Source organism: Pelodiscus sinensis, chromosome 10, assembly GCF_049634645.1.
Source record: "Pelodiscus sinensis isolate JC-2024 chromosome 10, ASM4963464v1, whole genome shotgun sequence".
NCBI classification, from domain to species: domain Eukaryota; kingdom Metazoa; phylum Chordata; order Testudines; family Trionychidae; genus Pelodiscus; species Pelodiscus sinensis.
This window is the reverse complement of record NC_134720.1, coordinates 38801734-38828129: the sequence shown is the minus strand read 5'-3', so window position 1 is coordinate 38828129 and position 26396 is coordinate 38801734. Positions and strand designations below refer to the sequence as shown.

Here is a 26396-nt window from a genome sequence, read left to right as displayed (position 1 = left end):
TCACTGAAAGTGTTATGAATCCACAAAAACCTTGAGAAGAAGAGGAGGAAGTGACAAAGAGAGCAAAATATACCTGGCGACAGCCAACTGATTTTATTTCCAAATTTGTTGAATTTGCAGAGTTGCAGCCAATATAATGCAGCTGAAGTGATGAACCTTTTATACCAAGAAGTCACAGTCCTCTAAGCAAGCTGATCTCAGGGATATGTTTGCAAGGGCATGGAAGATAGTTCAGCCTTTGTCTTCAACACCCCCACCAGAGCCTATTGTTGTCAACACCCCCATGAAAGCAGAGGAAGATATTGATAACCCGGATGGCAACATGAATGATACAGCACGGGTGTCATCAGATGATGATTAGTTGTACATGATGGCAAATAAACAAAATTATAGATGTAAGTTTCAGTGTTTTGTTTGGTTTTTTTTAGTGTTTAAGTGAATAATTTACAGACTGTATTAGTGTTGAAGTGTATATATAGTAGTACCTCCTGATAGTCAGGCATATCTGATAATCCGACACCATCTAGATCCCAAAGGTGCTGGATTATTGGAAGTCTACTGTAACTTGAAAGCTCTTACACCTCCTCTCAGCCTATATCTACACTACAAGATTTTTACATAAAAAAGGCCATTTTTGCACAAAAATCAGCAGAGCGTTCATACCTGAAGCACATTTTCGCACAAAAAAAATTACAGTAAATTGACAGCACAGAGGGCTTTTGCCAATAAAGTTATTCCCCTCCCCATGAGGAATAACTCCTTTTTGCGCTACAGCTCTTGCGCAAAGAGGCATGTGTGGGCACTCCGCAGGGGTTTCTTGCACAAAAAGAGCCTATCAGAAAAAGCACAGGTACTCTGATGGCCATTCTGTTAATAGCAATCAGAGCTTTCTTGCACAAGAGCATCCATGCAGTGTGGACGCTCTCTTGTGCAAAAGCACATCACTTTTGTGACGCGCTTTTGCGCAAGAAGTTTTTGTGAAAGGTCTCTTCCGCAAAAAGCTTCTTGCGCAAAAACCCTGCAGTATAGACAAAGCCTCAGTCTTCTCTTCCAGACTAACACTCATTTATTTCAATCTTCCTTAATTGGTCGTGCTTTCTAGACCTTTAATAATTTTTGTTGCACCTCTCTGAATTTTTCCTGTAATGTGGCACCTCAAACTGATCACAAAACTTCAGTGAAGACCTAATCAGCATGGAGTACAGCAGAAGAATTACTTCTTGTGCCTTGCTTACAATGCTCCTGATAGTACTCCAATAATCCTGTGAACGCCAACAGTGTCACACTCTGGACTCATATTTAGCTTGTGTTCTACTATGACTCCTATATCTTTCTGTAATACTCCTTCCTGAGTATTCATTTTCCATTTTGTATATGTGAAACTGATTATTTGTATACATGTTTATTGTAATGTTTATAATATTACATCTACTGCACTTGGCTTGCGTAACATGTTTTTTTGTAGGCTTCACTAATGGCCTAATCCAGAGAGATGCTGAAAAGCTGCTCCCTTGCTTCTCACCAACATTGAATTCAGGGTCCACAGCAGAATATATGACACAGTTATTTCTAAAAGATCTGATCAAGTGCTTCCTAAATAACAACTAGAGAAGGTTTAATAAAACTGTTTGTCTCCCCCCCTTCCACCCCAAAAAAAAAAAGATTGTTCTGCTTGTCTTTCTTCTCCTTTGAAATGTAAGGGTAGTGAAATTGTGTTTTAGTGGCAGGCACTGAGGTAGCTCAGATGTGTGCCAGAACATGCAGCTTTCAACTAAAGAACAGATGTTGAGTCCTGAGAGTTACCATTCATTATTCCATGTATTTTAATTAGTAGTGCCAGTATTTGAGGTCAATTTTACTAGATCAGCCACAGGTGTATTGAGGGTAGTCCATATGATTTTCTAAAATAAACAAAATGAAGGTAAATTTTCTATAGACATTGCAAATATAAGAAGCCCATTTATCTTTTACAAGCCATCTTTTACAAGCAATTTCCTTATCTGTCTAAACATGACAGCACATCCAATATTTTTATGTAGAGGATAGAATATTCTGAGGCCAAGTATCATCCATAAATCCAATTAGAATAGAAATCTGGAAGTTATTTTCTGTTGAGAGTATTTCCATTTATTTTTTCCCCCAAGTCATCCCTCAGAAAGCAATGTAACAATCACACACAATTTAAATATTTGATAAATTATAGTAACTAGAATGCTACAATGTATATGTAAAATTATGCCAGCCACTTGACAACCTAAAGAGAGATTAAAAAAAAAAACTGTGAAGGAGAAAATATCAGGTTGTATCAAGGTAAATCATGTACCATAAGTTATTTTTAGCAAAAAAACTGAAGCCTGAATTTGGACACCTAAGTACAGGCAGTCCCCGGGTTACGTACAAGATAGGGACTGTAGGTTTGTTCTTAAGTTGAATCCGTATGTAAGTCGGAACTGGCGTCAGCCGCTGCTGAAACTGATCAGTTTCAACCGCGGCTGAATCTGGATGCCAGTTCTGACTTACATACAGATTCAACTTGGGGACGCCTGGGTTTCTTAAGTCAGCTGCTGCTGAAACTGATCAGCGGCTGATTCCAGGAAGCCTGGGGCAGAGCAACTCTGCCTCGGGCTTCCTGTAGTCAGCCGCTAGTCAGTTTCAGCAGCGGCTGACTTGGGGACGCCTGGGGCAGAGCAGCTGGGGTGCTGCTGGGTTGGTCCAGAGCGGAGCGGTGCTGCGGGACCAACCCGGCAGCCCCCAGCTGCTCTGCCCCAGGCGTCCTGATTCAGCCGCTGCTGAAACTGACCAGCAGCGGCTGAATCAGGATGCCTGGGGCAGAGCAGCTGGGGTGCTGCCGGGTTGGTCCGGAGCGGCGCTGCGGGACCAACCCGGCAGCCCCCAGCTGCTCTACCCCAGGGGTAGGCAAGAAAAGCCTGGTCTGCTGGGGGGGGGGCACTAGCTGCACCCCCCCCCCCCCCAGCAGACCAGGGAGACAGGGCTGGCGGGACCGCCCAAGTCCTCCACGGCTTTGCTCCGTCTCCCTGGTCTGCTGACCTGGGAGACACGGAGCAAAGCTGCAGAGCACACGGGCAGCGGGACAGTCCAGGCGCGCCACGGCTGTCCCACTGCTGGCATGCTCCAAGGCTTTGCTCCCCGTCTCCCTGCAGACCAGGGAGACGGGGAGCAAAGCCGCGGAGCACACTCGCAGCGGGACAGCCCGGGCGCACTTGGGCTGTCCCCCTGTAGGCGTGCTCCGCGGCTTTGCTCCTATCCCCCTGGTCTGCTGGGGGGGGGGGGGGTCCAGCGGCTTTGCTAGACCCCCCCAGCAGACCAGAGAGACCGAGAGAAGCTTTTCTCGCCCCGGAGGACACGGGTGGCGGGTCGCCACCCGTGAGCTCCAGGGCGAGAAAAGCCCCGTTCTTAAGTGCGGATCCAACATTAGTCGGATCCGCGTAAGTCGAGGACTGCCTGTATATCATTTTATTTCAGGTGTTCTCAAACTTCATTGAACCCGAATACCCTTCTGTCAAAAAATTACTACAGGACCCCAGGGAAAGGAAGGGGCAGGGTGAAACCTGAGCCCGCACGAGTCCTGCCATCCCAGATTGGGAGGGCCAGGGCCAAATCCCCAGATAGGGGGCCAAAACCGAAGCCCAAGGGCAAGGGCTTCAGCCCAAGACAGGGTACGTGTGACCTAAGCCCTGCTACCAATGGCTGAAGACTTCAGGGTTTGGCTTCAGCTCTGGACCAAGTCAGTCTTAAGTTAGCCCTGGTGATCCCATTAAAACGGTGTACTGGCCCACAGTTGGAGATTCCCTGATTTATTTCATAACTAGCCAATTAGCCCATCATAAGACAGGATTTTCAGGTCTTTCCTGAGCTCTCCCTCTGTCTCTCTCCTCCTACTGCCTCCTCTCCCCCCTCCGTCTCTCCCCTTCCCCTTCCCTCCCGCCATGGCACTTGGCTGAGTGCTGCCTGCTCAGCCAGGCTGCCGCAAGGGAAGGGGGGCTGGGTGGTGACATACAGGGCCAGGGGGCAGGACGGTGTGTCACCACCCTTCCTTTCCCTCCCACCCCGGTGCTGGCTCCCCTGGCGGTCCAGCTGAGGGGCGCAGCACTCAGCTGAGTGCCACAGTGGGAGGGGAAGGAGTCAGTGACATACACGGCGCCGCCCCCGACAGTGTATGTCACCACCCTGCCCCCTTCCCCTCCCACTGTGGTGGCTCATTTGAGTGTTGCGCGCTCAGCCGGGCTGCCGCGGGGGATGAGGGGAGAGGAGGGGAGATGGGGCAGTGACATACACGGCCAGGGGGCGGGGCTGTCTATGTCACCGCCTTCCCTCCACTCAGCGCCACGGCGGGAGGAGGAAAGGGGGGCCATGACATACACCGCCCTGCCCCCCTTCCTGTCTCACAGGGGCTCAGCGGAGCAGTGCAGCACCAGGTGGGCCTGGCGGGAGCGCCGCTCAGCTGGGCCCGGGGCGGCAAGTGACCGTTTGGGGTCCGCTTGCTGCCGCTTGCTCCCCTGCTGGGGCCCAGCTGAGCACTACTCAGCTGGGCCCGGTAGGAGTGCCACAGCGCACCATGCAGGGAGGGGAAGGGGGTGGAAAGCAGAGCTGGGGGGAATTGGGGGCTGGAGGGGAGGATGGAGGGGGCCTGGGGGAAGGGGAGAGGGAAGCAGTGCTGGCGGGGGGGGGAGGGCGCACATCCGGGGGGCCATGGTGCTGGTTAAACTGCCACAGAGGGAAAAGGGGGGGTGGGGCGCTGACATACACGGCCAGGGGGCATGGCCGTGTACATCAGCGTTACAGATAGCAGACAATGGGCTACTATTTCATGATGGGATACAAGGACAGGAAAAAACTAATTAAAAAATACGTTTTCTTTTGGTACTTGTATCAGTTCTTAGCACTAGTATATGTCATGACAAAATATAGTTAATAGAATTTTGCTGGAAAACCTGTGGTTTCAACTATCTTCTAGCTGATGTCATTGAAACTCAAAATCCCACTTAAAAGAAATTCAAAGCAGTGGTTCTCAACTTTTTCCATAGTAGGACCCCTCTGTCATTTAACAATATGGAAATGGCACAGTGGTCCTAAAACCAAAGTTGACAATTCACACTTTAGATAAATCAACCATAAGATCACACAAGAAGGGCAAATGTCTTTTGTGATCTTCATTAAAACACCAGAGGAATGCTCTAGCATCAACGTTCAGTTTAAAATAGTGGAAGGTGACGAGATCTGAGAGCAATGAGGACATAGTCCAAACCTATGTTTTGGCATCACAAGATAGGGATGTCAGTTATTTTGAGAGAGATGCTTTCCTTGGTGAGAAAATACTTTCTGCTTGTATGGTGTTTAGTAGAGGCAGTTAATGGTATAGGAGGCAGATGCAGCACTCACTTCGGAGAATTTTACTTCTCCCAATAACTTTATTGAATAGTCCACTTGGGAATCAAATTTTTTTCTTCTTCTACCAGAATGGAACCTGTTTGCTAAGGCCCTTGAACGTATACAAGCACACAATTGGGCTGAATTGAGTAAGATCTAGTAGTCTTAACACACAATATCCTTGTCATAATATCTTTTAATGTATATTTTAAACAACATTAATAGTTTGGTTACAGCTGCAACATGATCTCCATATGATAATACAAAATTATCCCATCTGATAAATTTTTTTTTATTAGAAATAACACTGTCCCCAACCCTGTCATACATGCCAGCAATGAGTAGTCCTGTGGCACTTCAGGGCACAAGTCAGCAACCTTTTCAAACCAAAGAGCCAAACTACTTTAAAATTCAGAACCAGCGGTCAACAAAGAGCCAGTATAAGAATGCCCATTTGCATGACTGAAAATATACAAATTATTGATAATTGACATGATTAATAGCATAAATAAAACATTGTACGCACAGACTTTATTTAATGGGACTTTTGCTGCTCTTGGGGGGTGCAGTTGTGGATGTGGGATGCAGGAGTCAAGGTGTATGAGGGGCTCAGAACAGAGGGTTAGGGTGGGAAGTGCAGGAGGCAGGCCAGGGCGTTAGGTATGGGAAGCAGGTGTATATTTGGGGGAGGCCTGGTGCCAGATTACCTTACCTGACTGGGCTGCTGCACCCAGGCCAGCAGTGGTTGGGTGAGGGGCCTGGCCAGGATCACCACAGATGGATTGTGGCCTCCCCTCCTACCTGTGCTGCAGCAATGGGGATGGAGGGTGTTGCTGCCAGGCCTTTCTGTGGCCAGATGGGGACCAAACTATGGGGCCTGACCCATGGTTGGGGTTGGGGACAGGATGCTAAAGCTAGATGGAGGCTGGTCCCTGACTGAAATATTGTTGGCCAGGCTGCTGTGGATGGAGCCTAAGCTGGGCTGCTGCAGCAATTGTGGGGCTGCACCATGGGGTGTGCCTCAGGACCATGGCAGCTGGGGACAGACTACGGCAGTAAGATATGGGCTGGAGTCAGGCTGCTACAGACAGCTGGAGGGATTTGCTGCCACCAGCCCTCTCACTATCCCGGCTGGGAGTGTGAACACGTCCCCTACAGCATGCCCTAAAGCGGCCCTTTGAACAAGCACAGTGCCCCAGCCCGAGCACAGCTGGTTCTAAATGGAGTGCACCTCTTTACTTTCACCTCTGCTTAAAGGTAAAAATAGACAAAAAAGACCTTTTTGACATGAGTAATTACATGTTTTTAAAATTCTGAATTACTTTAAAAAGTTGTGTGTATTTTGCATATGGCAAGAGAGCCATATTTGATCTCTATCTTAGAAGGTAACATTATTTTATTTATTTATATAAAGAGAGAGAACACGAGTGCGAGAATGAAAGAGTGCCTTCTTGGGCAAAACCCACGTCTTCAGATGAGATGATCTAGATCAGTGGTTCCCAAACTTTTTGGCATATGCCCCCCTTTTTGGTTTTTGAGAAACCCTCCCCCCCAAAAAAAGAGCAGCAAAACTTGGGGTGGGATTGACAGGTTTGGGGAGGGGCTGGGTTGCCATGTGCCCCCCCTGGAATTTCTTCACACCCCCCACCTCCGGGGGGGGGGAGGCACGCTCCCCAGTTTGGGAATCCATGATCTAGATAATCTAAAGCAATGGTTCTTAACCTCTTTGGCACTGTTACCGTTTAAGCTTAATCAATAAACCAAAATTACCCCTTTTAAAAACAGCAACGGACAAAAAGAAAATTACAATTAATCATTGTAATGTATTTTATTCTTTCATCCATTATATTGAACAAAATAGAACACCTATTGTATTTTAAACTTATTGCCCCCTGAAATATGCCAAATTATCCCTCAAGGGTTAAGAACTACTGATCTAAAGTATATGCCAGCAGCTCATTCACTGTCTAGCAGTACTCCTAAGCCCTGCTCCTTTCTCTTTGGCACACAAACAATTCTTTTGTTGGACCTCTGTATCAGTACTATGCTGTTACTTACCTCTGAAATCTAAGTCAGTGTGCTATGGGACTGCTTGCAGAAAGACTGATAAAATTGTACGTATAGTATACAATCCAGTTTTCAAAACTATCCATCATCTCCCGAGTATTATATTGGGGTTAAGACACTACAGAGTTCTAATATAAATGTTTTATTTAAATGTTTTATTTAAAGACAAAGTAAAAAAATGTGTGCACAAACACAGAAAATGATTACACAGTATAATGTTCAAAACAGTGTTCTAAGTGAAGCAGAAAAATACAGTAGCCACATATTCAACTAGAAGAGCACCCAAAGTTCAATTTGTATACAAAAATGAGGTTACTCCACAAACACATCATGATTCTGATGTAGACAGTTTCTCTCTACAAGATATAACAACCTACTGTTCTTGACTGTCCATGCCTGATTTCCCTGTGGAATATACTAAGACAGCATCTACAACTTTAGCAACTTAAAAAATTAACAGTTAATGTTCTGGCACTTAGAGTATGAAGACAAAGTAAAAAATAGACTTGCAGTGACAATTGTTTAAATATATATATCACTTCGTTAACTAAGTTGATAATACAATAGAAGGCAGACCTTAAGGTTAAGATACATAAATAAAAATGCATATTTTCTGTAACATCTGTAAAAAAATGTTTTTGCATCAAGAACAAAAACTTCAAAGTGAGAATGCCATTCATCTTTAAGTGTATGATGAAAATCTGAAAATACTTCCCCATATAAAACTATTTTGCACTGAATATCCTATGAAGTTAAGCCACTATACAGAGTCTAGTTCAGGCCTAATTGATAGCAGATTGAGTTTAATAGCAACAAATTCCAGACTTCTATACAGATGACAAATTTACAAGTCCAAGGCTAAATACTTCAAGATTATCTCAAATTTAACTCATGTAGTGAAAAAAACCCTTTAAGATTTAAATAGATTAAAGCCTAAAGAGCAGCTTGTGATTTTAAGGGCTCATCTTGAGACATCATACAGGAGCACTATTTTCGGGGGCAGGGGGAAGAAAGTTTCAGTACTTCCCAAAAACTGGAGGCACCAAAACAGCTTGTCAGTTGTTAAAACATAGCCTAATATAAACAAAAATGAGCTAGGTACTATACTATGGGCAGGTACCAAGCAGCGTCAACCTCTCAGAATATAAAACAGTTTAAGTATACAAATGAAGGTAATTCACACCAGTAAAACTGAAATTATAGTGTCAGTGCACTACAGCTTTCAAGGGAAACAGCAGCAGAGGGAACTTTAAGTAACTCTTGTCTATCTGGGTTCTTGTAACTACATTAATGCAAACTAGGTACCTTTTAGAGCATGCCAACAGGGTGCGTGGAGGCAGTTACAGTGCAGCATATTAGTGCACTCTACAAATCATACTACTTAATGTGCGTTGCCAGCCCAGTGTAGACATGTCCTAAGGTATGTTATGTTTTCAGACTAGTGTTTTATTAAGTCTGCTTCTTTAGCAGTTTAAGCCTTTGTAGGATAATTTATATAGAATTTGACTATTTCTCTTAACATCCCTTTTCCTTAAAAATGTTATTAAGGTTAAGCACAAAATATATTTGGCATCTCTTCAGTCAGTATATTCCTCAAACATTCAAAAAGTAGTTTAATATTTAGCTATCTATATGGATATTTATAAGAATCATACTTCTAATCAAGTCACTTGTTTAAATGACTTCAATTTATTCCAATTTTTCCTGACAGACAGTTAGTCCATTGAGGATTCCTAATATTGGTAGAGATAATTCATAATTGACACACACACACACACGCACGCGCACGCACACGCACACGCACACGGTCCAGGAGTCATTGTAGCTAGGTAATCTGGTTTTGATATTGGGTTACACGAATAAAAACATGCATTTTCTCCCACTGGGAAAATGGAATGCTTTTCCAATAACACGGCAGTAAAATTTGATTATTTTTACTGTCTTCTCTTTAACTAGGTTTAGTTGTATGATAACCACTACAGAATTACCAAAACAGCTATGGAATTTAAGGAATAAATATCATGAGGTTCTACATTCTTCATTAGCTGCCCGTCTTTGCTAAAAATAATTCTCTATGCAGATTTTTTTCCTTAAAAAAAAAAAAAAAGTATGAAGTGAGTTCCACCCATTTAAACTGACACTTTATGTCTCTTACAGCCCTTACTGAAAGGGACTGGTTTAGAAAGACACTTTCTTTTTCACATACCAACCTGTATATGTTTACACCCCCACTTACAAATCAGAAATCGAATCTATTAATTCAATTACAAGAAAACAATCTTCTTTTGTAACAATCAATATTTCCTAGTTCAAGAAAGCAGCCATTTTCCTTTGCTCTGCCCAGTTTAAGGAACTGCTGTCCAAGTGTCATTTGAGTGTATTGGAGCAACACCACAGTTTCAACTGTAAACATGGAAAGATCTGTATACTTAGCAAGACTGAAGGAGAGAAGCTTTAGAAGTTACTAGAAGTGAAGTCTTGTCAGTCTTGCTGTTAAAATGTAAATATTAATGGCTTTTAATGCTGTTTCATTATGTGCCCTAATGTAACTGCTTTAAGAGCACATGTAAGAAGATTTTTAAGCAGAAAGCTACATTACTTACAGCAATTTAAACAGAAAAATCCACTACTTCAGTCAGGCAATGGCTGCTTCTATATAAAAATTAGACTTTGGCAAGATTGTTGGAAGATTAACATTTAAAAAATTTTCTGCAGCTTAACACAAAATGTTCAGCATGATTGCCAACTGGAACAACCAAGATTAAAAATTTGTGACTCCACAGCTGGTGGTAAGGGTAAAATGGTTTTCATTTGATGCAGGTGCAATCAAATAGAAACTTGTTTATCCATGCAGAAAACAAGCGATAGGTGCAATATATGGCACAGTTCAGAAACAAAAAGTTAGACACATTCCTCAGCTGACATCAAAAGAGGATTGATATATTCAAAGCCTTCAAATTCAGACTGGTCAATCTTCTTCACAATATCACTGTTAAAATAAAAACTAATTAGTGTTTTAAGTTAACACAAAATTGCTACTTGCAATATTACTAAACTAAGAGTATCAAAGTTGTATAAAAAGGATGAAGAAACTAAAGCATTAAAGAGTTGGTCTTAAACTTCTGAACCTTAAGGAGGACATTCTTCTTGACTCCAGTTCCTCAGAGGAGTGTAGAAGTTGCAGGGAAGTGAGCAACACAGGTGTGTAAAAGAACAGGTAACAGCCCTGTTCTGGTCTTAATCCAGGCATTGAAGTAAGCAAAGTCACTCCGTCTCAGTGCAGCTATATCCTCATACTAAATTTCCTTGCAAGCCTCTAAAAACAAAATTATTTGTGGCTTCATACCACGTTCTACCTCCTACTGGCTGCTGTACACTGCATTCAGAGGTGGTATTCCAAACTTAGAAGAAAAAAAGGCACGCGGCTGGCTACATTTTTGAGAGCTGAGTTTGCTTCTCTCGCCCTTAGGTCCTCCTTGCACAGTCCTCTACAGATCTGTTAGGTTAAGCCCTTCTAGAATTAAGAAATTAATTACTATTTCTCTTATCAGTATATCTTCACAACTATCTTAAGAGAGATATTATTTACAGTAAGTGTGAGGGGAGTCAGTCTAAAGAGAGGTGGGGTTTGGACCTAAAATAAAGAGAGTGATGTTTTAGGCTAATTTCTAAGGGAGTCTCTTTGAAGAGGATACCCTCAAGACTACATCCAAAGAAACACTCACTGATTGTCTCCATAAAAATTAACTCTTTAAGAATATCTTTTCCACTCCCCAAATTTTTGTAATGATATTTTGGTGTAAAATTTGGTTCACTTTTTCCACTTGTAGAGAAAACAGACGCACACCGCAGCAACAGAGTGCTATAAAATTCCTGTAGGTACATCTTCTATGATGCCAATCAAACAAACTGACCTTGCATCTTTATACTTTAAAAACATTTTGTTCAGTTTGAGGTACTTACTCGTCATCCGGAGTGAGCTGCACAGGTTCATTAGTGAATTGAGAATCAAAGTTATCAAGACCAAATTCACCTGATATATTTGGTTTAAATGGAGGAACTACCTGCTTTTGTTCCATCTAGAAATAAATGATAGTAAGTATGAGTAACTGTCTATCAGAGATAATATTAATGTTTACAAAGGGACTGAGTTCCAAAAAAATAACTTAACTTTGAGATATTTGCATCTCTTACAAATATCCCAACAAAATTAATTAAATAAATTTCTTTGGTTACTGTGTGTAAAAGGGTTAATAGAATCGACATCTCTTCACAGTATAGTTTAAAACGGTTTAAAAATTCTGACGTTATCAAATTTGGCATCCTGTTTAAAACTTTCAGTTAAGACACTCTTTCAGGGTTATACTGCATAAAGCAGAAGAAACAAACCCATCAGTGTTTACATACCAGATCCCAATCAACATTTCGGAAGAATGGATGTCCCTGAATATCTGCAAATCCTGTTTGCGGATGGCAGCCTAAACGTTCCTTTGGATCCTATGGAAGAACAAAAATGTTTACAAGTGAAAAATCATTTGGAGAATGTGTGATTTGCAGCACACAAGTCACTGTTTGTAGATTTCATAATACACACTAATGTCAAGGGGTTGCAAGGTGCATTAGGCTAATGCACTGCCTAGGCAAAGTAGCTCTGTTCTCAAATTTAAATCTGAAACTCTTCTATTTCACCTTAGAAATAGAAAAAACTGCTTAATATATATACACGCTGTAATTCAGTTACAGGCTTATGTATTGGCTATCCACCCCACTCTCCTGCAATTTTAGTTAAAATGGGCAAACGTTAAAATATATTGCATGCTTGGAATTAATACTGGCCTGATCACAACTGCATTTAATTTGGGAATTTTCACAGGTAGGGAATGTCTGAATCCTAAGCAACCCCATTAGAAGGCTCTAGGTGACAGATAAAGCTAATGCTGGTTTCACTGGGAGTCTCCTATAGAATTCCTTGGCTCAGGGATAACCATGCAATAGCAAATCTAATAATGTAATAAGACAGGAGGAAGGAAAAAGATGAACAACGGAACTTCAAAGGAAAATAGCAACTCCTAAGAAATACTTCATTAAGTCAGTCAAGTAGTATTAGTTGGGTACCGTTAAGGATGGCTACTGCCAGTGTCATACCACTGACATTTTACTCAAACAAAAAGATTCCAAAAAACTAGGGAGTCAGGATCAAGGGATGTTTTTCTTATAGGTTTCCATAAACATTTTTATATGGCAATACATCCATAGCTCAGATGAGTTGGTAACGTGCCAAATTTAAAAGGACTAATCCTAACATGCCTAGGTCATTTACAAATCTGTGGGTCAGTTGTCAGTCAGCTGAAGCAACACAATAGCACACATTGAAAGCATATTTAAATTAATAAGTTCGTGCATCTGTCAGTTTTCATGTCAAATTTTCCAACCATTTATTTTTAAATACCAAAGACATTAGATACACTTTGTTCTCCCATTTGAAAATGAAGTTTGTCAAGGCCAGAAACTTGCATTCAAGGCCCTCACTAACTAAAATGAGGAAAAAAATGTTACCATTGTAACTGTTCGAGACATGTTGCTCATATCCATTTCAAGTTAGTTGTGTGTGTGTGTGCTACAAAGCTGCTACCATTACATCGGCTGTGGAGCCACTGGAGTACTGCTATTTTTTCTTTGAGTGCTTGTTCATATCTATTCCAAGTTAGAGGATTCACAAGCCGGAGTCAACAGGTAGCTGACAAGTACCGCACCACCAAAAGCTGCATCACGTCTAGACTATTGCATGATGGCATAGTGTGATGTAAAGGAATGTGCCAAGGACCACATCAGATTTCCTGAAGAGCAACATGAGCCATGAATGCAGCCGAAGAGGCCTGCATGCGTGCAGAATGCGCCATGAGAGGCAGAAATGAAATCTAAATGAGGTCATAGCATATGTAGATGCACACCAGATGCAGGATGAGATGCCCTGCAATGAGACTGGCAGCCCCCTTCATTCGGTCTGCCACTGCCACTGCAGGCTGACCTTCTGATGATGGTGATCAATTATGTACAGGGCTCGACAAATAATGTAATCTACTCACCTGTGGCGAGTAGATTACAACCCGGAAGAGCGGGCGCAAAGAGATCTGCGCATGTGCAGAACCGCGTGAAACCGCGTAGCTGGCGAGGGTGGCTCGCCGCCACTTGGTGAATGGGGCTCGCTCCCACTTGGCGAGCCCTGATTATGTATGTATGTTAATTACACAAATTTGTATGTTTAGTTGATAATGCTAAATAGTATTTCTAGGCTGTTTGTGGAAAAACAACATGGAGTCTGTATACCAGGTGACCCCAGGACATGGAGGGGCCCTCCACTTCAGAGTGGTAAACAAGAACCGGCAAAGACCGGAATTTCCCGCCTTTTCTTGGTTACCTCAGAACAGGTCCCCACAGAGAGGTCACATGGTAAAAATCACCTCAGGGGTTTCCTGCCCTGAAGGTTTTATAAGTCCGGACACAGCTCATGGAGGGTGCTGTCCATCTGAGTGGCAGTGTTTGTGCAGTTTGTCAGCTCTCTCTCCTGAGACCACCAAGGGATCTGATCCAGCTGCAAGCCAGTCAGAGGAATAGAAGAGGCACCCCATCCACTGTCTTCTATCTACACGAGTGTCATCTGCCAGTCATCCTCTTCAGGGTTCCTGTACCACCAGCAAGGGACTCTCCAGCGTTCTTCCCTGAGGGCTCTCAATCAGACCAAAGGTTGCAGGTCCTGGGCAACACACCTCTGGCTCAGCCACTCCAGCCCAGAAGAGTAAAATAACCATTTGTATTTGGGGTAGAACTTACCAATTATTTTCATGCAGTCCAGCTGGGACATTAACGGTTTTACTGTTCACTTCCACTATTTTGTTGCAGGTTATTAGTTTGCGTTGGATTTTTCCCCTGCTTTCTCCTTAATATTGTATAAATCCCTAATACAGTTTCTTTTTGCTTTCACCTTTACTTGGAGTCTGTTTTCCTTTATCGGCCTAATTCACAGGCGATAGACCTTGAGGGAGGGGGCGGATCTGTTTTCTTTTGACTGGGGTTGCACTATCAGGCCATATTTGAGTGTTATCCAGGTCCCAGGGGTAACACCACGAACAATTGCAACAATTTACAAGACGGCTTAGTCCTAACCATGTAGAATGCGAGAGCCTGCCTGACATTAAGCGAGTGCAGACTGTTCCCACCCTACTGAGGTTTAGGGTAGAAAACAAGAAAGAAGTTATCCTGAGCGGTGTGGAAACTAGAGACCACTTTTGGAAGGAAAGCAGGGAGTGGGAAAAGCTGGACCTTCTCCTTATGGAAAACAGCATTCAGGAATTCTGAGGTGAGGGCACGGAGCTCTGACATCCATTTGGCAGAGGTGATGGCAACTAGGAAAGCCACTTTCAATTAAAGGTAAAGTAGTGAACACATTGCTAAGGGCTCGAAGGGGGGATCCATGAGCTCCAAGAGAACTAGGTTGAGATCCCAAGCAGGTATCAGGTGCCTGATGGGTGGGTGGAACCTATCCATGCCCTTGAGGAAACGCCTGACCACTGGCTTGCAAAAATGGACTGACCAGCCTTTCCCGTATGGAGAGTTGAAATAACTGTCAAGTGAACTTTCAAAGAAAAAGTATCAAGGACCTTGTGATTCAGGGATACCAGATACTCCAGCTTCTGAGAGATAGAAGCCAACAAGAGTACCAAGTTATGCTGGAGACGCTAACAGGAGAATTACTGCCACTTAGCCAGATACATGAGCCAAAAAGGACCTGATGGACCTGCTCAGGGCAAGTCTGCTTCATGAGGTTTAGCCATGGAATCACCATGTTGTAAGATGGAGAGAGCGCAGGTCCAGGAGCAGGAGGTGACCTTGGTCTAGTGTGATGAAGTTTGGGAACAAAGGGAGTGGAAAAGGAAATTACTCATTCTGTATAGTAACGACTGTTCTTTGAGATGTGTCCACTGCCTTGGGTGCTCCACGTAAGGTGTAGGGACGTCCTGGAGCCATGGAGAGGAGCTTTTTTCAGCAGTTCTTAGCAGGCCTCGTGCTGTGTTCAGTTTGGCGCCTTGCATGCGTGGCTCAGCCCCCCCCCAGTTCCTTTTCTCCATCTGAATAACTAAGACTCCGAGTAGAGGGGAAGAAGGGAGGGTTATGGAGCACTCATGGGGACACACACCTTGAAGAACAGTTGTTACTGCACAGAGTAACCTTTTCTTTTTCTTTTTCCTTTTCTTTTTCGGGTAATGTCCCCATGTGTGCGCCACATAAGGTGGCTTCAAAGCAGTACCTTACATGGATGGTAGGAATCTGAGTCACTGCTTAGCGGCTGCGGATAATACTGTAGTAGCCACTGCCGAATCTGCCACCAGCTGTGGCATTTATGGCGCAGTGCTTAGTGAAGGTGTGGTCTGAAGACCAGGTGGTTGCTTGGTAAATGTCTTTATAGGGTTTGTTGCTTAGGAAAGCTGTGGAAGCTGCAGTGGCAAGAATGGAACATGCCTTTGGTGGAACTGGCAAAGGTCTGTTATGGAGGGCATGGCACCACAGCATGCAGGATGAAACCCATTTGGAAATACATTGCACTGAAATAGGTATGCCCTTTGAATGTGGTGTGATGAATACGAATAGATGTGAAGACTTTCGGAATGATCATGTTCTAGCAAATATAAAAGGCCAAAGCTTGTCAGATGTCGAGTGTTGTGGAGCACAGCACTCCTGGGGGATGCATGAGGTTTAGGAAAAATATGCTGGTAGTACTATTGGCCCATTGATATGGAAGACTATACTAAGTTTGGGTAGAAATGTTGCATGTGATCTTAAAGTCATTTTGTCCTTGGTAAAGATTGTATATGGTGGGCCCCTATCTCACTAACCCTCCTTGCAGAGATGGCAGCTGTCAACACCCCCCCCCCCCAAAAAAAAGCCACACCCTGCACCTTTATTAGTAGGAATGGGAGTGGACAAATGTTTGAAGGGAGGCCACTGGAGACAGTTCAAGACTAAGTTCAGATCCCAGGTAGGTGCCGGCACCCTAACCAAAGGGTAGAGGTTGTGGAAGCCCTTCAGAAATATTTTTGTTATAGGTTGTGTGAAGACAGATGAGCCATCTATCCATTTGTGAAGAGCAGATATTGCGGCAAGGTGTACCTTCACGGAGGAAACTGATAAAACAGGTGGCCTATGAGGATACAGATAATCGAGGATCTGATGGAGCGGTGCACTGTGAGGGTTAGTCTGAGTCCGCTGACACCAGGAAGAGAATCTTTTCAATTTTTGCAGGTAGGTATCCTAGTTGATGGCCTTCTACTTTGTAGAAGGATTGATCTAACTTATTCTGAGCATAGGGATTCTGCTCTGTGGAACCAGACAGGAGCCACACAAACTGGTGGAGGGTGTGAGGTTGGGGGTAAAGCAGTTTGCCCCCAGTCTAAGATAGGATGTGGTGATGGGATGGAAGATGATACGGCATGGCTACAGACATCGCGTATAGGCATGGGAACTAGGCTTGGTCCAGTATGACTAGAGCTCTGTCCATTTGAATCTTGCATAGAATTCTGGGGATGAGTGCAATGGGAGGGGAGGCATAATGGTGCAGCTCGTTCCAGAGGAGGAAGAATGCATCGCCCTGCGATTCCCCTACCCCATCAAGCTGAACAGAATCAGAGGCACTTTGAGGTGGCTGTTGGGAATTACAAAAAGATCTATGGTTGGGATTCCCTGGTGCTGAAAGATGGAGGGGAGTACTGCAGGATGTAGTTCCCACTCATGGTTGGTCATAAAATTGTAACTCAGAGCATTCTCCTGGATGTTGTTCACCCCAGGTAAGTATGAGGCTTTGAGGGTGATTGGATGGCAGATGCACCAGTTGCAGAGGTGGATTGCCTTGGCACAGAGAGATGGGGAGCGAGCCCTTCCCTGCCTGTTTATAAAAAACATGGTTGTCATATTGTCGGTAAGTACATGAACTGCATGGTTGATGATGGTAAGAAAGTGGTTGCATGCATTCCTTTCAGCCCTGAGCTCAAGGAGGTTGATATGTAGCGAGGACTCATGTGGCAACCACCTGCCTTGGACTGCGTGGTGATGCAGGTGTGCCAACAAGCCCATGAGAGACTTCTTGGGGACTGACTTGTTTGTGCAAGGGATGACAAAGAGGCTTATAAACTGACGCTAGCCAGTGTTGTAGGGCTCTGAAATGGAGGCATGCATACTGCACAACTCAAGTAATGGGAGCCATATGGCCCATTACCCAGAGGCAGGTAAGTACTGTAGCGGTAGCTGTTGTGTCAATATACTGACGAGATCACACAGGGCTGTGAATTGGTGAAATGGGAGATAGACTCTGGCAGTCAACAAATCGAGGCAGGCCCCAATGAACTCTATGCTGTTTGCGGGCTGCATGGTTGACTTCTGTTTGTTTATTAGGAGGCCCACACGGTTGAAGATCTACCTGGTTTTGGAGATCATTTTGGTAGTCGCTGCCTGGGACCAGCCTTTTATAAGGCAGTCATCTAATTATGGAAAGATCACTATGCCTTGCTGTCAGAGAGAGGCTGTGACTACAGCCAGGACTTGAGACACAACCCTGTGGCTGTAAGACAGCCTGAATGGCATGACTGTGTACTGGTAGGGTTAGGGTTAGGGTTAGGGTTAGGTAGTGGTTGTCACCCATACTAAATTGAAGGTATCATCTGTGTGATGGGTGTACGGCCATGTGGAACTATGCGTCCTGAAGGTCAGGGGCTGCAAACCAGTACCTTTCGTCCAGAGCCGGTATAATCGAGGCCAGTGGTACCATCTTCAATTGTTGCTTCTGCAGGAATTTGTTTAGCTTGTAGGAGACCCATATTGGATCTCAACACCCTGTGCACTTCTATGTTAGAAAAAACTTGGAATAGAAACCTCTTCCCCAAAAGGCATGTGGGACCCTCTCTATCACTCTGAAGAGCAGGAGGCAAATGATTTCTTCTCTAAGAGTCTTGTGAGAGGTGTCCTTGAGGAGGGATGGTGAAGGGCGGTGGATAGGGGGAAGCAACATGAAGAGGATGACATATCCTGTGGGGATGATTTCTAAGACCCGTTGATCTGATGTTATAACGTTCCATTGAAGGTAAAAGGGATGAAGTCTGTTGGTAAAGAGATGGTACTGGCTTGTTGTCAAAGGATGAATTGGGAAGTTGGGCAGGCCCTTGACCAAATCTCCAAATTTGCTGCTTTGCTGCCTGGAAACTGGAGAGAGCTTGAGGTGGGCACTTCCTCTGGGGTCATTGTCTAGCACGACTGCAGTCATTCAGCTTTTGTTGAGCGCTGTTATAGTAGCTGTCTCTGTTTGTGGTATGGAGTACCATGCTTCGGCCGTATGGAGGGGAATACATGCTGAGTGTACAAAGGATAGTGCAGGAGTCCTTGCTGCTATGCAGGACATCATCAGTACTAGTTGCAAAAAGTTTGTGCTTATCAAACAGAAGGTCTCCCTACTTCGAATGGAGTTCTTTGGCTACACCAACTGATAGGAACCAAGAGACCATTCTGCCGTGGCTGTTGCCCTGGCTGCTGTGTCATCTGTTTTTACTGAGGAAAGAAGGGCTATACGAGCAATAGCGTGCCCTTTGTGAATGACTGATTTGAGTATAGGCCTTTTGGAATCATATATAGTGTGCCGTACTGGCACCACTCCAGCAGGCTACATAGCCAACCCAATGGGTAGCAGCTAGGGAAACACTTTCTGGCAGATGTGCACACAGTGCATGCACACTTAACATGAAGTAAATATGAGCAAGTAACTCAAAGAAAAAGGTTCTTAAATAATTTTAAAATTATCTTTCAGAAGTTCCTTCTGAAATATCCTGACAATTCTGTTACAATAAAGAATTCCACATACAACAAGTACACCTACTTCCAATCACTCCGAATGATTACAGTCTAGAAGAACATAAAGTATCAAAATTTCTGAAATAGTGTTTCAAAAATTATGGTAAAAGTATTTGTTTCCCTGATGCCTGGTTAATATGGCCATTCTATGCAGTTGGAGGCCTTTTGTTTTGTGATTTACCTGTTGGTTCTGAATATCTGCAGTTTCAGGTTTCAAAAACAGTTAAAAAAGTAAAAACAAACAAACAAACAAACGTTAGTTCCCTCTATTAAGAAGCCTTTGTTTTAGAATAGTCCTTATCAGATTCGGACCTTGTTTGCTGAACTTCAGCTTAGGGGAAATTTTAATGTCAGTTATACCCTTGTAAGTTCACATTGACAATGGGATCTCCTGAAAAACCTTAAAGCAAATATATGACTTCAGCTCTTACCTTGTTAAGAAAACTTTTTAGAACGCTTGCTGCTTTAACAGAAAGGGATCGTGGAATGCGGATTTGTTTTTCCAAAATGACTAGAAGAATAGAGAACTTAAGACATTAGAACTCTGCATAGCTAAAGTTTCTTCTCTTTGTCTTCTCTACAAACACTAAATATGGTGAAACAAAAAACAGGACTATGTAGCACTTTAAAGACTAACAAGATGGTTTATTAGGTGATGAGCTTTTGTGGGGCAGACTCACTTCCTCAGATCAAATTGTGGAAGAAAATTGGCACAACCATAAATACCAAAGGATATAATCAAAAAAATGAACACATATAAAAAGGACAAATCAAATTTCACAACAGAAGAGGTATTGGGGGGGAAGGGAAATGATAAATGTCTGTGAGCTAATGATATTAGAGGAGATAATTGGGGAAGCTATCTTTGTAATGGGTAAGGTAATTACACCTAGGTCTTAACAAGGATGTTAAAGTGTCAAATTTAAGCATGAATGACAGTTCAGAGGAGGTTAGGTGGTTGTCTACAGGAGACTATGGGTCTGTCTCCCAGAGCCTCTCGGAGTTTAGCTACCTAACCTCAAGATGATTCTTACCAACAACCATAGGACATACCCCACTAACACCAATCCTGGAACTTTCCCTTGCAACAAACCCCATTGCCAGCTTTGTCCACATATTCACTCTGCTGATACCATTATTGGACCTAACCAAGTGAGTTATAAGATCAAGAACACATATTCCTGCTCATCCAGAAATATAATTTATGCTATCATGTGCCGACAATGTCCATCTGCTATATACATTGGACAAACATCTGACATTTCGCCAAAGAATCAATGCCCACAAAACAGATATTAGACAGGATCACAAAGAAAAAACAGTTTCTTGCCATTTCAACCAGAAAGGGCATTGTCTCAATGACCTGATTACCTGCATACCACTTCAAAGATCTTTTAACACCAGACTTGAAAGAGAATCCTCTGAACTGTCATTCATACTTAAATTTGACACTTTACACCTAGGTCTTAACAAGGACGCTAATTACCTTACCCATTACAAAGATAGCTTCCCCAATTATCACCTCTAATATCATTAGCTCACAGACATTTACCTCCCCCCCTCCCCCCATCTCCCTTCTGTTCTGAAATTTGATTTGTCCTTTTCATATGTGTTCATTTTTTTTATTGTATCCTTTGGTATATATGGTTGTGCCAATTTTCTTCCACAATTTGATCTGAGGAAGTGAGTCTGGCCCATGAAAGCTCATCACCTAATAAACCATCTTGTTAGTCTTTTAAGTGCTACATAGTCCTGTTTTTTGTTTCAGCTAAACCAGACTAACACAGCTACATATCTATTACTAAATATAGTGGATACTGCTAAATAACAACTTAATATAAACAACTTATTAACAGCAACATTTTGCCCGGAATCAATCCCATCTCATTAACTAATGTTAATGTGATTTGGATACTGGCAATGTCATGCCACTTATTGAATTTTTTTTTTTTTCCAAGAAAGGCCATAGCCACAGGCAGGTTTGTGGGGCTGCAGCCAAGACGCAAGTCCTGAAAGATGCCTTTCTTGGCTGCAATCCCAAAAACCTGTCAGCAACTGGTGCTGCCATGTACCATTGCCTTTCCTGGCTGCAGTCCTGCAAACCTGCCTGTGCCCAGAGACTGCATAGGAGGTAAGTGACAGACGCGCCCGCATCCACATGCACACCCAGCCAGAAACAGACCAATTTTGTGGATAGAGGAGGAGGAGGCCAGGAACAGGACAGCAGTAGAGATAGGTACTGTGCAGTTGAGTGCCCCTCCCCCCAACACTCCCACTGCACTGGACACAGCCTCCCCTCTCTAGGGAAATCCCGGGCACCTGAGTTGCACCCATATTCCCCACAGATTTGCAGGGCTACTGCCAGCAAAGGCACATTCCAGTGATTCCAGCTGCAGCTCCATGAACCTAACTTCTGTTTACTGGTAAATGCCAGCTAATGACAATTTTTTGCTCTCAGCCAAAGTATTCCTATAGGGTGGCCCTCCCTGTCTTGACACCTGACTGGTCCCAAATGAGGAATTCTGCTGCACCAGGGGAGGTAATTTCTGGCCCCTCTGCCACTGGCTCCCCCCAATCCTGGCCCAGCACACTGACCTCCCAGCCAGCTACCCCCACTGCTGTCAGCCTTGCCGCTGTGGCTCCAGGCCTCACGCTGGCGGCTCACTACAGGCAGCCTGCTGCCCTCGCAGTGCTTCCTGGTGCTGGCCCTCCACTGGGACTCTTTGGTTGTGCAACATCCATGCTGACCCATGGATGTTGCCAGACCAGAAAGTCCCAGTTTAGAGAGTTTCAGCCTGTAATAAGCAAAATCTATTGTATATTAAAATCTCACCACTACTCACCTTGAAAGAGATAATCTTCTGTGTTCTGGTCAGGATTATCAGAGCTTCCAACAATATCAAATGGGGATCTGCCAGCCATCATTTCAAACATAAGTACACCTAATGCCCACCAGTCTACACTAAAGCCTAGGATTTAAACAAACAAAACCAAACTATTTTTATCAGGGAGGACTTATTAAAATAAGCATCAATGCTAATTATATGAAGAACAAGGTATATTTTATAAATGAACAATCAGACAATCTTGATAGTCAGAAAAGCATGCAATGGTTAAGTTAGGTCCTACAAACTACTATATGTTTAAGGTAGGGGTGTCAAAGGCAACAGAAGTCCTCAGGTTCACTGTGCAGGATGAAAGGCAGTATCAAGGAAAGAAGGCATCAAGACTTAAAAGGCTGGTGCTGGAACCTCAAAGAGTAGGTTCTTGACTTTAAATAAATTTAAATAGTAATTTTAGTATTTAAGGGGAAATAAGTTCCAAGTCTGGGCTGCATAACATTTTTTGGTGGAAGGATACACAGATATTGGTGTCAAACAGTGCAATAAATAAAAACTGTTGATGGGGGTGACATCACATTTCTATTGTTCACTGTTGAAGACAGGGATCAATTAACTGTTCTAGCATCTTGGTTCTCCTCAAGGCTACCACTGCTATAAAGTTGATCTGCTTAGTCCTTGGTAGAATCTGACACAAAAGAAGAAGGGCCTTGTTTCACTCAAAGTTAAACAAACTTAATTAGTTCTAAAGACAATACTAAACCATCTCCCTTCTCTGGAAAAAAGGACCTGTGATAGGCCTTAGTATGTTCTGGCAAAACACACAAAAGTAAGGCAATGTTCCAGACACATCTGACACTAGAAAAATACCCTTTTGCATTTGTATAAAAGAGGCCAAATTAATCCTGGAAAAAAAAGTGTTACACCTACAACAGAACTTGTACATACTATGTATGAATTTTAATAGCTATTGTGTGTCATTAGATCTATTTTACTTATATTTATATGGATAAAGATTTTAAAATGCTTAAAACCTGTTTATTTGATAGTATCTGCAACCCCTTAAGTTTATATGAAAAAAGGAGTAAATGATCAAGTTCTAAACTAATAGAGATAGGAGGGAAAGCAAATTTATCTCAGACCCCGAAAAGAACTGAGAATGTTTACCTTAGAAAGGAGATGAAAAAGATGAGGCATGATTAAAATACATAATTAATAGTATAGACAATGTAGTTTCTGTTCCTTGTCTCGAGACAGAAGAGAACATTTTAAGAAATAAAAGGGTGGCAAATTCAACACTGAATCCCCCCCAAAAGCACAAAATGCATAACTGAACTATGAAATTCTGTCAAAGGATATCATTAAAGCCAAGAAGTTAGTAAGACTGAAAAAGGGACTGACTGGACATTTATATGGACAACAATCCACAGTTATAATAGCTAATCTTAATAAACTGTGGAAAATAATAAAACCTCATGCTTCAGGGTTTAATACTTATTATAAACCATTATTGGGGGTGAGGGGTAGATTAGCCCACATCTGTGTAAAATTAGTTATCTTGCTCCTTAACTGCAAAGCATCTAGTGCCAACCACTGCTAGAGACAGGATACTGGACTAGCTGGATCATGGGTCTGATTTATTATGGTGATTTTTATTTTCTGACAAATCATTTTACAAGGAAGTTAACAGAAATGCATGATATAGCTCTGAAGCAAATCAAATTACCATAATCCTCTCCTCGCAAAATTTCAGGAGCAATGTAGTTGGGAGTTCCACAGAAAGTGCTGGTTGTGTCTCCAGGCCTTAATCCTTCCTGAGGAAGGAAAGAAAAACACAGATGGGAAGAATCTTACACCATTAGCTAAAAATTCTTTATACTTCCTATCACATTATAAAACAACTTTACTTCATGTTTTTGTAAAATAACCTAAAGAAAAATAAGTTATTACACTTTTATATATTGCTTTGTATGCAGAATACATGCATTTCTTCTATAAAAATAGATCTGTAAGAAGAGTGTACACTGTGCTAAAAAAACCTGTCTTCGTTGCACCAGTCTACATTTACTGTTTTCTAATAAATGTCAAAGAATAAAATTATATATTCCATTTATAACATACTAGATATTACTTGAAACTATGTTAAATACATATTTATTAAAAATTAAGTCATGTTTTAAGCAACACTATCTTAATTACTAATCAGAAATCTGTGCATAGGGTATAATGGATGGCAATACTTTCCTACAGCATGCAAGGCACAAAATAGACCTAAACAACATAAAACTGCACTGTCAATAGAATTCTGGCTCCATGTAACACAAAAAACTAAACTCAAATTTAAAAAAAAAAAAAGTCAGAGATGCTTCTGTTTCTATTATGAGTCATGTGATTGAGCCCCACAATGAAGGTCAGAGGTTAAGCCCAGACAGGTTGAAGTATGGCTGATTGAAAGTAATGAGTTTGTTCTCCGCCCGCCAGTATTTAAAACAGACTACAGATTTGCATCCCAAACTTCTGTCTAAAGAAATGCTATTAAAATGCTGGGAAACTGCAGAAGTGACATTCCTGACCAGACCCCTCCCCCCCACTCAATTCAGAATTTTGACTATTTTTACTGCGCTCTTCTCCGGCCACCTGAGTATTAGAGTGTTCTTTTAGCACCTTTTTATCTATTTGGGTGAAACTAAGAGCCTACTGCTGGAACAAGTTAGAAGAAAAGTACCAGTATCCAAGGGTTGACATAAAAAGTGGCAGATCTAATAAGTTAATAGATTGGGAACTATCTTGTGTTTTAGAAAGTGTGCACCTTTTTATCTCTGAGAAATATATACATTTATGGGATTAAGTTTGTGTTGCCTCTAATTTTTTATGTCCATGTGTGGAATGAACTGTTACACACACCAATAAGGAGATGATGTACAACACATCATCTCCATATCTGTGCACATAACAAAATCCATTCTGCACAGACTATCTGTAGTGGGTCTGGGGCAAAGGGGTTTGGACTGTGAGAGGGGGCTCAAGGTTGGGGGAATGAGGGCTCCTAGGTGGGGATGGAGCTGAGGTATTGAGGATGAAGGAGGGAGCTCCACACTGGGACTACAGGGTTTGGAGTGTGGAAGTGGGCTCAGGGCAAGAAGCTGGGGTGGAGGTTCAAAGTCTGGGAGGGAGTTATGGTGTAGGAGCAGACTGAGGGGTGAGGTTTAGGAGAGCACTAGGGTGGTGGAGCAGGCTCAGGGCAGGGGTCTGGGAACAGGGTTAGGGTGCAGGAAGCAGCTCAGGGCTGGTTTAAGTAATGTATTGTGTTTCACTTCATAAATATTTCCCACCCACCCCAAAAGAGGAAAAAACAAAAGAAAAAAGTAGTGTTTCTTCAGCATTTTGAAAGCAACCCTGATTGCCATGCCCAGATTTCTATCCAACAGATTGGAGCATAATCCTCTGCTCAGTCACGTATGGTATGAAATAGTATTAAATATATATAACATTGTTACTAAAGTAATAGGTGATATTTTAAATAGGCTACACACAGTGATCTTCTTTACTTTGTGTGGGCCATGTGCCCCTTACGGGCTGACAATTCTCTATACTTTTACTATGTAAACAAGATAAAGTGTTGAGTTGTCTCACTTTTTTACAGGTGCTGAAAATGAAGATAGTCTTCATAGGTGCCCAAGCATTACATAATACTGTATTATAATCCATTAGGCTTTCTGAGCCCTACCACAGTCAAGAATGAAAACATTCACCTGAGTGCCCACAACCCAAACAAAAGCTGCTCTTTTTATTTTACGTTAATAACCAGGTTACAATTTTACAAAAACTCAAGTAGTGGCTCTTCACTCTCTTGAGCTTACTAAATTCAATGATCTGTAGGGATTCTCTCTGAAATACATACAAATATATATAATTTTAATTGATTGAGCAAAATCATATAGGCTGACATGGACTTTTGATCCTGAGCATGCTCTAAGAACACCATTTAAATCTGAAGTAAACAGACCATTTTGAAAGCTCAATTCCACACTTTGCAATAAAGTTGTGATAGCATTTCCCTGGCAAGTACCTGCTACACGACTTATTTTCTCCAATGCCTAACAATCAGTTTTAATTGAGAAGAGCACAACAGGAGAAAGACAAGTTCATGTTTCAGTGTTACATCCATAGCATGAAAGTGGAGAGGAAAGCAATCTTTAAAAAACAAGCTGT

At 42.6% G+C, this 26396-nt stretch overlaps 1 protein-coding gene across 1 annotated transcript in view; it reads right to left on the bottom strand.

Annotated features, from left to right (window-relative positions):
• Positions 1–7581: 7581 nt before the first annotated feature.
• PRKCI (protein kinase C iota) overlaps positions 7582–26396 on the bottom strand; it is a 54075-nt gene continuing 35260 nt past the window's right edge. The window contains exons 13-18 of the mRNA XM_006122859.4: positions 23911–23998; positions 22188–22313; positions 19776–19855; positions 11863–11952; positions 11419–11534; positions 7582–10444 (exon numbers count right to left, since the gene is read on the bottom strand). Of these exons, the coding sequence (XP_006122921.1) occupies positions 10357–10444; positions 11419–11534; positions 11863–11952; positions 19776–19855; positions 22188–22313; positions 23911–23998 (588 nt within the window). The 3' untranslated portion in view covers positions 7582–10356. The remainder of the gene's footprint in view (positions 10445–11418; positions 11535–11862; positions 11953–19775; positions 19856–22187; positions 22314–23910; positions 23999–26396) is intronic.